Source organism: Octodon degus, unplaced genomic scaffold (genome assembly GCF_000260255.1).
Source record: "Octodon degus isolate 3935 unplaced genomic scaffold, OctDeg1.0 scaffold00112, whole genome shotgun sequence".
NCBI lineage: Eukaryota > Metazoa > Chordata > Mammalia > Rodentia > Octodontidae > Octodon > Octodon degus.
The window spans coordinates 8000165-8011242 of NW_004524688.1; the positions used below are offsets into that span (position 1 = coordinate 8000165).

Below are 11078 nucleotides of genomic sequence, written 5' to 3' on the forward strand. Positions count from 1 at the left end.
GGAACTAGGGATTGAACTCATGCCCTTGCACTTGCCCGGCAAGTGCTTATTCTACTGAGCCATCTCCCTGGCCCCTGGATTTTTATTTTTTAAAAATTAAGCATGGGGGCTGGTGAGATGGCTCAGTGGTCTAAAGCACCTACTTAGAAGAGGCTTGGCAAAGCACAGGGACCGCGGTTCGATCCCCCAGCGCCACATGCCAGCCTGCCCCGCCCCCTGGTGGGCTGAGCTGGCCACACACACACACTAAATAAATTAATAAATGTTTAAAAAAAAATTAAGCATGACTAAATTTTAATTGCAAAGAGAAGCACTCTATGGACAGATATATGATTCCACCTTCTTTCCTCCTCGTTATCACTTTTTTCCATTCTTATATGCATCACAGTGCTTCATTATGTAACATCAGGTATAACCATATGAGCAGCTTCCCAATGCATTTCTTTACATCTACTGGACTTTATTTTATTAAACAAACAAACGAACAAAAACAAAACCCAACCACAAAATTGAGTTACCAAAGACACACTATTCAAAGCCTAGTTGTGTCCTGCTGGGTACTGTGAATCCCCATCCATAGTAGACACAGTCTCTCAGAGCATGGATTTAGAGCTCAGAATCACTCAACCCATCTATCAATCTAACTTTCCTTTGAGGGATGAATGGGTGGGATCAGGGATTAAATCCAGGGCCTGTGCACTGAGCTAAATACCCATCTCTTTTTAACATTTTTTAAGAATTTATGTTGACAAAGGGTATTTCTGAGATGCAAACTTGCTCAGGCTGGGCTTAAACATGCAATCCTGCCTCAGCTTTCGAGAGTGCTGCAATTATCAGTATGTGCTGCCAGCTAAGAATCTATTTCTATTTTCTTTTCACACTTAAGGAAGGAAGTGAAGCTCAGAAAGACAGCCTTTCTATCAGGATTTCCCCACCATGTCTCTGGTTAATCAAATAACACATGGTTCCTTGCTCAGCAAGGGCAGATGTGCCATACAGAGGCCTCAAGAGACACGAGTGAGATAATCTTCCACCACAGCTCACCCTCCACAAGTGTCTCTCTTTCTCTCTCTGGTACCAGGCCACCCCTCCTGCCTGGCTAGAATCCAGCTCACAGGAGGCCATTCTATGCTACTGACCCCTGCCAGCACCTCTCTGTGGCCCAGGGGACCTTGGGCAAGACCTGGAGACATTCTTGGTGGCCCACTGCAGGGAGGGGCGACTTTTGCCCTGGCGAGCTGAGTCAGGAGTGCTGCTGGACACACTACTGCGCACAGCACTGGTGGTACAGTGAAGAACCAAGTAGTCAACATCCAGGGAGAAGTCCAGGGCTGAAACCTGCAGCACCACAGCTATGTAGTGGCAGCACTGACACAGCCCCTGGAGGCGGAGACCCCCACCTCCATAACCCTCTTGCCCCTGACCCAAAGGGACACATTTTCTCCACCCACACCTCCAATGCCGAGACTCACCTCTCCCACGGTACACGGATGACCATTGGGACAAGCTGTTGAGATACAAGGGGCATACATTAGCTGGGAGCTCCTGACATGGGAAAGGGACTTGGAGCTTGCCAGCAAGCTAATTAATGCCCTGCTCTCTGGTCCTGACCCAGGTCTGATGAACAAGAGGCATTCTGAGTAACTTAGGAAACCTCTCAAACTATGCTGCCAGGTGAGTTACTTGCTATTTATCCCAGAGCTCAATAAATGTTAGAGAAAAATATCTTAATTTAACTTTACAAATGCAGGGAAGGATCAGATTGCAGATTCACGCTGGGGTCACTGGGTGACCTGGTAAACAGAATCATCTATTGATCGACCACCGGGCCTCTTTTATTTTTTGAGACAGGATTTTGCTAAATTTGAACATGGAGGCAAATTTTCTTTCAAAATGTATTTGGTTGTTGCAGGGTCTCACTACACAGCTTGGACTTGTGGTGATCCTACTGCTTTCAGCCTCCCCAGCGCTGGGATTACAGGTATGCACCACTATGCCTAGATTCTGGTGGGCTCAGCTGGCCCTGGGGGTGGGGCTTGCAGGACACATGGTGCCGGGGATGGAACCGCAGTCCCTGTGCTTTGCCTAAGCTTGCCTAAGCAGGCGCTTTAGCCTGCTGAGCTATCTCACCAGCCCTGGGCTCAAACTTTCGATCTTTCTGCCTCAGCCTCCTTAGTAGCTAAGGTTACAGATGTGTACCACATGTCTGATGATATCTTTCCATTCTCTTGGTTTTTCTTTTCCATGGATGTGTTTTCTTATAACTTTAAAAAGTAGTTCCAAAAGATTATTTTACCCAATGTATCAACAAAGATCACATGAATCCATGGATTATATATATATTTCTGTCTTCCAGCTTCTTGTTTCCTTCCTCCCTCCCTTCCTGCTTCTCTCTTTCCCTTCCTTTTGTGATAATAGGGATGGAACCCAGCACATACACACTATGCTATATCCCCAGCCCTTTCTTAATTTTTGAGAGGTTCTTGCTAGGTTGCCCAGGCTGGGCTTAAACTTGGAATCCTCCTGTATCAACCTCTCAGAGTATGGGGCTTATAGGACACAGCACCACGCCTGGCTCAGCTTGACTTTGAAAGAGCTGCCTTTGGGTCAAAACCTGTTGCATTGTGACTGGCCCTGGAGTGAGCCTCTGAGAAGTTCCAAGTCCCTCTCCTCAGCCGGTATGTTCCAGGGAGGAGAACCCCATGCTCATGTTCCCTTCCCATGATGGAGAAGTGGAAAGATTTGAACTCTCTTCCTAACAGAGCACAAGATCCTTCAAGCCACACATACTCTGCAGGCTGCCAAAGGCAGGATGTGGAAAAGTGACTGTGAACTTTCAGGCAGAACCAGGGGGAACGTAGGCCCAACTCAAGTTCTAGTGTGGCTGAAAGCTGCTCTTCAAAGCTACAAGGACTGTGCTCCACGCTGTACTTACTGTACCAGTAGATAGGTCCCAGGCACCCCGACTTCCTGACATGGGCCAGCAGGTCTTCAGGCATGGTTGGAAGGTAAGCATTCTGCAAAACCAAAGGCAGAGGCCAGAGGAGTGGGCATCCTGCCTGGCTGCTAGAGGCCGACAGCCGGGTAGTACGATTCTCATTCTTTCTTTTATGTTTTCTTTTTTTTTTTTTTTTGCAGTACCAGAAGTTGAACTCAGAACCTTGCACTTACCAGGCAGGCGTTAATGCTGCTGAGCTATCTACCTGGCCCAAAAGTAACCCTCTCTATTTTTTATTTTTATTTTTTCTTTGTGGAACCAGGGATTGAACTCAGGCTCTTGTGCTTGCTAGGGAAGCGCTGTAGTCCACTGAGCCATCTCCCTGGCCTTAAATGTACTTTTATGCATATATTTGTAATATACTAATTGCATTCATCTGGGGAAACTGTTATGTTATATACATATTGCACCTTAATCATGTTTTTGCTCCCTTTACCTTTCACTCCACTTTGGTCTTCCTCCCCTAGGCCTCTTCCCATTCTGAGTCTACCTTCCTGTCTGCTGTATCTCGCTCTTATTTTGCTCTTTTTTTTTCTTTTTTTAATTTTAGGACAGGGTCTGCAGGGTGTACAGGGTCTCACTACATAGATTGGACTTGTAGTGATCCTCCTGCTTACAGCTTTCCAAGTGCTGGCATTACCCATCATGCCCAGTTTCAATTGCTGTTTTAACTCCTCTGGCCCATGGGGTGGCATCAGCATGGCAGGCCTGGGGATTGAACTCCCAGCCCCTGCATCTGCTTCATTTGGCTGGCCCTTATTTTGCTCTCTAAATGACTGATATATCAGGATACTCAGGTTAGACACCTATGTGATATTTAACCTCATGTAACTGCCTTCTCTTAGCAGCATGGTGCATCTGCAGACTAACTTCTCATTTCTTCTCCACCTCCAAAGTGATTTAGACAGAATGCATGGAAGGTGTATGTGACAGAGTATATGCCACAGGCAAAGCATACGGAGCATACGTACACATACACCACATGCAAAGCAGCACAGGAAGGTAGAGAGAAACCAGAACACCAACAGATTCAACAGTCCCCTAGTTGCAGGCTTGGTCTCTACAGTAGTGACAAAACACTGAGTTTTTACCATGAAAACCAAAGCAGTCAGAGTCTGGTCTTACCTGCATGTTGGCTGGGGAGAAGGCCAAATTCCTTAGGGGCCTTAAAGCAATGTTCTGTCCACACAGAAGGATGGCTGCAGCATGAATGGCCATGTCCACCACTGTTCCTTCAAGGCTGCTGGCACGAGGCCCCATGTGCAGCAGAGGCAGGGTATTGTTCACAAGGGCTGTGGCCAAGTGTTGGGTCTCAGCAGAAAGGAGTTTACTTTCCTCAATGAATTTATTCATAACTTCGCGTTGCTGGCAGGAAACGTGTTTTTTGTATTAGGTTATATCACAGAGGCCTGGAAATTCGAGGCTTGCCCTCTGTGAGGCACACATTTTGATACCAAATATGTAATAAATATCAAGTTAAAGATGACTAAATTGGGCTGGTGAGATGGCTCAGTGGTCTAAAGCACCTACTTAGACCAAGCTTAGCAAAGCACAGGGACCGCGGTTCAATCCCCGAGCACCACATGCCGGCCAGCCCCGCCCACTGGTGGGCTGAGCTGGGCACACACACACACACACACATTAAATAAATAAATTTTTAAAAAAATGACTAAATTATCATCAGTTGAGGGGAAACACTTCAGAAAAAGAATTTTTCACATAGAAACTCAGCAACCACAAATCTAAGCCCAGTATTTTGCATACTATTTTGGTAAACATTAGCTTGCATTATTTTATTATTATTATTATTTTAATGTATTTGGTTCTTGCAGGGTCTCACTATGCAGCTCGGACTCATGGTGATCCTCCTGCTTTCAGCCTCCCCAGTGCTGGGATTATAGGCATGTACTGTGCCCACATTCTGGCTGGCTCACCCCGCCCTGGGAGTAGGGCTGGTATGGCACGAGGTGTCCCTGTGCTGGCCTAAGCAGGTGCTTTAGTCCGCTGAGCTATCTCACTGGCCCCTAGCTTACATCCTCGGCTTTTGTTTTATGATGATGATGATTCTGTAAGCTTTGGGATAAACACAAAATAGCACTTCCGCATAACAAGGTTTTATATCTTAGGTAAAAATTAGGGCCATAATTTGTGTTTATGACTTTGATTGTATTCAAAAAAAGTTCTTTTTTTTTTTTTAAATTATTTTTATTTTTATTTATTATTTTTATTTTTATTTATGTGTGTGTGTGTGGCCAGCTCAGCCCACCAGGGTACCTGTGCTTTGCTAAGCTTGTTCTAAGTAGGTGCTTTAGACCACTGAGCCATCTCACCAGCCCCTCAAAAAAAGTTCTCTTTATAAGGCTCCTCACATAAGCCCTCAAGATGGTCACTTACCTTTGGCTTAGGATGGAGGTCTGTACTCTGGGAGCGGAACTGGGCAGCCACCTCTCTGTACAGGGCAAGCAATAAGTAGACAGCTTGCTGGGGCCTTGGGCTCTTGCAGGCCTGCCAAGGGAGCGGTATCAAGTGAGAAATCACCAGGTACAGGGCTTATGCACACCTCCAATTCCAGCAGTATTGGAGACCATGACAGGAGTGCACAAATACCAATTCATCCAGGGCAACTTAGTGAAATCCTCTCAAAAAAGGGCTGGAGATGTAGCTCAGTATGAAGGCTCTGGGTTCAGTAGCCAGTCCTGAAAAAGTTATAAACCTCTACCCAAGGGCCAGGGTCCAGTGTGATCTGCATGTGAACACAGACTCAGTCTTTACACTACCAAGGGAGAGAACACCTTTCCCAGGCTGCAGACCCCTGGACCATATGTCTTGGGGATCTTCACCTCGGAAAAGAACTCTGGCTGCAAGGTTCACTAAATACTCTCAGATCAAACTCTGCATGTTGACCAGACAGGTGATGACAGAAGGTATAGAAATCAGTATCTGTTCTCTTTCTGGTTATTTCTCTGGTCTTGGAAAATTTCCTGAACTGAAGCAGGCTTTTCTATTTCCTCTTTCCCACCATTGCCAGGGCTAAGAGGGACTCAAAGAAGAAGCAAGATTATAACAATTTGAAAGAAATCTAAAAATGCTGCATCTTTATCAAAATAAGCAGACAAATAAAATATAAATATGAATTGTGATTGTACACAGGTATGGACTCAGCATCTTTCACATCAAAGGATCCCGGAGGAAATGAATTTTCAGGAGGACCTCAAAGGAAGTAACCAATCAGCCCCATATAGCTGTCCCTGCTCCCTGTTCTGGCCACTGGAACTCTTGACAACAATGTCCCTCTAGGGTCTGCTCCCTGCTCCTGTGCATTGCCCTGTACCACTGTGCATAAAGCAGTCAACAGGCACACTCCAAGAGGGCCACCATCCTGGCGAGAGGGCCTGACCCAGCCTACCATCAGAGCAGTCCCGATGCCCGGAATCTTGCACTTAAGCATGGCATGGCCCACAGCATCACGAACGGCCTTGTATTCGTTATCATACACCAGGTATCCATCCATCTGGCTGAGGTCATCCTTCTGCAACCCCCAGAGGACAGGAATTAGTCTCAGAGGGGACAGGGCAAGGAACTGTCACCATAGGTAAAGATACTCCTGAGTGTCCCATGCATGGCAGGCCAGGGCTGTCTGGGAGAGAGCAGACTCTGGAGTGGGTGAAGAGTCTACGGGGAGCCATGCTCACTTTCTAGCTGGTGGCTTTTTCTACTCACAGCACCACCCTAAGCCCAGATGACACAAAATATGCCACTGTCACCTCTGAGCTACAGTTGCTAAAAATGCCAGGACTTGTAGTGCCATTTTGTAACCCCAGGGCAGTAAGACCATTCTAATTTCTGAGTACCAGCAAAGAAAGCTGAGAGGGCCTAAAGCCAAACTTTGTGCAATTGTGTGTCTGTCTCAAGCCTCCTGTCTCTGCCTGGCAGAGGTTACAATGGCCACACTGCAAGTGGAGCCACTGTTGGTTTGCTCAAAGCAAAGGCCATGCAAAGATTCTTCTACTGCATGTCTAATTTGATGAGGAGGATGTTCACATAAATGCTGCAAGTATGCAGAAACCCAGAAACACACTACTCATGTGCGCACATGTGTGCATGCCTACCCTGTCACATGGCAAGAGATCTAAATCTGTGCCGGAACACAGAGATGAAGATCGGACAGACACATGCCTGTCTCTAGTCTAGAATGGGGGTCAGCAAGCAGATGGGTGCACCAGCTCCAGCTTGGGTGTCCTGCAGGGCCCCCCTTGCCCCAGGTGACCCACATCACACCTGCTCCGTGATGGCTTCCTTGGGAAACACCCAGCGGCAGGGGTGGCCCTGCCTGGAGAAGCTCTGCACGTAGTCCATCCCACACTGGTTGGAGAGCTTCCTCACTAGGTACACACGGTACCAGTCGTTCCCACTCTTGACACAGAACTGCTCCACTTTCTGCAGGTAGCGCTGCCGCTCCTCAGTCAGCTCTGAAAGGACAGGGGAAGAGTGACGTGAGGACTTACGATGCAGAACACGCCCTGGGAGGATTGCCTTCAGAGGGGGCTTCTCCTATTTCCTGAGCTAAGAGTGAAGACGTGCCTGATCGCTCAGGAAGCTCCGTGAGGAAGTCAGCAGCCCTGTCAAGACACAGGCGGATCCTGGCCAACTCCTGCAGGTACTCGACAGGGGTCACAGCGGCTGATTCCCAGTCAGGTTTTCTAAAGGAGCAAAACTGGAGGAAATTGCCTTCGTCTCTCAGGTAGCTCAGCTCACTGTTCCTGGCGAAAGCACTGGTCTTCTCATGCATTGAATCCTAAGAAACAGAAAACAAGAAAGCAAGGCACACATTTCTTTCTAAGAGGCAAGCCCTCCCTTTTCTAGTATCACACTGCAGGCTTCTTCAGAGGTAAATGAAGCACAAAAAATCAGAGATCTGCATGTAAATTTTTTAATCATGAAAAACTAACATCCTTTTCTATTTTAGGGGAAAGAAAAAAATTTTGTATCATCCAGTTTGTTTCCTATGCACTGTAAACATTTTGGGAATAAAAATATGACAGTATTGATAATCTTTGTTGACTTCAGTGGTGCCTTCGCCTAGGCTGTGTGTTCTTTGTGTATACACAAATGGATGTCCTCACACCCTGTATCCCACAACCACCAAGTAGCATCTGAGAAAGGCATGGCTAGGGGAAGGCTGTGCACATACCAGAGCACCCTTACACAAGACAAGACAGCTGGGTCATCTCACTGGCAGCAGGAGGTGGCTGGAGTACCACCTCCTGACTACATATATAGATGCTTAGAGCTAAGGAATTCCATCCCCCGAAGCAGAGCACCTGATTACTGTACTGACTAAAATAATATGCTGTTTGCCTTCAACAGTTTTTCACTGCATGAACTATACTGTGCAGATACTTCGCTAAAGGGACCCAGGGAAGCGACAGCCAGCTTACCTCCAGGCAGTTGATGAAGAGCATGTACAGTTCAGTTTTGTCTTCCATGATGAATGCTTTGCTCTCTAGCAGGGACAGGTAGTCCTGAATATAGTTCTTCACATCCTGAAAGCTATGGACAGAAAAATATTATTCCACCCCCTCAAAGAAAGAAAAAAGAATTATTATTCCCAGTTACACAGGATCTCGAGACTTACCTTACAAAAGAAAGCAGTTATCAATCTATAACCTGGCCATCTGGGTTATGTGTAAATGTATACTACATGTTAAGGCTCACATCTAGATGTCCCCCAAAGCCACATGTGCTAGTAGGTGGGGCCTTGGGGAGTGACTGGATCATGTGTGTGGTATCGGAGCAGGGGTATGTGACATTGATAGTCTATGGACTGGTTTAATGCAGTTCTTGGTGTGGATGGTGGATGTACCGAAGAGGAAAGGCCCACCCTGGCTGTGGGCGGTACCAACCAATAGGCTTGCAGCACGCACGGAATAAAAAGGGGAAGAAGAAGGAAGTCTTGGTATTTCCCACCTGCCACGCCAGGAGCTCCTTTTCTCTGTCATGCCACCCTCCCCTGGAGCCAGCAGACTATGAGCTGAAACCTCTAGAAACTGAGGTAAAATAAATTTTTCCTTTAACCAACAGGTGTCCAGTATTTTGTCCCAGAAATGAAAAAGTAAGATGTCATGTATCTATCACATTAATTTTACAAAAATATGTTAGCACAACTACTGATATATGAAATTTCATATATTATAAAGGCTGCATTCAAACTTGTTTTAGACTCAAAATCCTCTCAGAGGCATAACAACTTTTTATCTTAAACAATTGTTAGAGCAAAGTCCTGAGTGGCAAGTGCAAGGTCCTGGGTTCAATCCCTGGTACCACCAAAAACAAACAAGCAAACAAAACCAAAACAATTGTTGCCAGGTATGGTAGCATGCTCCTGTAATCCCAGCACTTGGGAGGCTGAGGCAGGAGGATCCTTGTGAGTTTGAGAACAGCCCGGGCTACAAAGTGAGCTCAAAGCCAACCTGAACTACATAGTGAGACCCTATTTTGTTTAGTCTGAACAAAACAAAACAAACAATTGTTGATAATCACGAGGTTCTTTTGTTTACATGGATTATACCTATCAATACTAATAGTGTGGGCCAGGGAGATGGCTCAGTGGAATAAGCGCTTCCCTGGCAAGTGCAAGGGCCCGAGTTCAATCCCAGTTCTGCCAAAAAAAAAAAAAAAAACCAAACCAAAACAAAACAAAACAAAAAACCTAATGCTATTAGAAATTAAAACTAAAAACTTTCAAAAATACTTAACAATTCATTTATGACAACAACCTGTTACATACTCAAATAAGTAACATTTTTAGAAATTTGTTTTGTAAATCTCTTTAATGCCTGGCTTAACAGAAGTCATCAGATTTCCTACACCTCCTTCTGACTTCAATTGTTCTGCAGCACTGAAGCACATGAAGAAATTCTGCCCTCACACATGATATAGTCAATAAGGTACAGTTAGGAAAGGAGGAACACATTGTCTTGGCAGCTAACCGTGGATATTCTTCCTTGATACTGTATCAAGACTTGATACGCAACTGTTTTTAAACACTGGTTGTGGAACTTGACACTGCTGTCAGAGCAGTTTTCACAGTCAATTACATTAAAGTCAATATCACAATTTAAATGAACTTCTTCTCCCCCACTGCATCAGATACACTCACACAGTAGATAAGCCCTCCACCCCTGAGCTACATCTCTAGCCTCAGGATCCTGTGTGTGACATCAAGCATTTATCATCTGAAAAATCCTGTTTTACAAATAAGCTAAAGGGGCCGGGGAGATGGCTCAGTGGAATAAGCGCTTCCCTGGCAAGTGCAAGGGCCTGAGTTCAATCCCCGGTTCCACCAAAAACAAACAAACATACAAATAAGCTAAAGTTCTAGGAACTTCCTGGTGAGCTGGACCTACCTGTACTTGAGCAGCAGCTTTAGCACCACAGAGCGGATGACGGGAGTCTTATCCACAATATCATCAAATGGGGAAAGAGATTTTGTGTGTTCACGGTGCCCTGTGGCCAGAGAGTAGAAGCCATGGCTCAGTCACAGCACAAGGGGGAGAAGAACCGAGCTTGGGGCTACAGGAAGAAAGCCACTCACTCTGAGCGGGTTCTCTCAGGATCCCCTTCTGTATGAAGAGCAAAGACAGCAAGCTGTCGATTACGTTCTTCTCAGGAGGAGTGTTGTCCTTGAAGCACATGGTGGAGACCAGGTCCACGAAGAAGCTGTTGCACATGCGCCGGAAGAGGGCGTGCTTCTTCACAGCCTCCCTGGGAACAGAGGAGAGGCTCTGTCACAGGACCCTGCACCTCTCTGTGCAGAATGGTCAGACTGGGGCAACATTTCAGTCTTAAATAAATAGATGCTGGGAGCTCCATGTGAAGGTTAGAGCTGGTTATCTAAGTAATAACAGACAACATATGCCTCATCTCTTCCTGGGAACACCTAGGTCACTTGGCCCATGCAGTGGTACCCTACATATCTAAAATGTGTCAGAAGACCCCTCTGTTGGAAGGGAAAGGGAATTGGGGGAAGTAGGGCCCAGGGCTAAGGTTCCACAGATCTATAGCATCTGCTTTTCCCCTG

At 46.2% G+C, this 11078-nt stretch overlaps 1 protein-coding gene across 1 annotated transcript in view; it reads right to left on the minus strand.

Annotated features, from left to right (window-relative positions):
- The window catches only part of Rnf213 (ring finger protein 213), a 115247-nt gene that overhangs the window by 17042 nt on the left and 87127 nt on the right, over positions 1 to 11078 (minus strand). The window contains exons 45-54 of the mRNA XM_023699247.1: positions 10593 to 10762; positions 10405 to 10504; positions 8437 to 8548; positions 7580 to 7793; positions 7277 to 7467; positions 6405 to 6527; positions 5393 to 5503; positions 4124 to 4363; positions 2936 to 3017; positions 1473 to 1507 (exon numbers count right to left, since the gene is read on the minus strand). Coding sequence (XP_023555015.1) covers positions 1473 to 1507; positions 2936 to 3017; positions 4124 to 4363; positions 5393 to 5503; positions 6405 to 6527; positions 7277 to 7467; positions 7580 to 7793; positions 8437 to 8548; positions 10405 to 10504; positions 10593 to 10762 — 1378 coding nt within the window. The remainder of the gene's footprint in view (positions 1 to 1472; positions 1508 to 2935; positions 3018 to 4123; positions 4364 to 5392; positions 5504 to 6404; positions 6528 to 7276; positions 7468 to 7579; positions 7794 to 8436; positions 8549 to 10404; positions 10505 to 10592; positions 10763 to 11078) is intronic.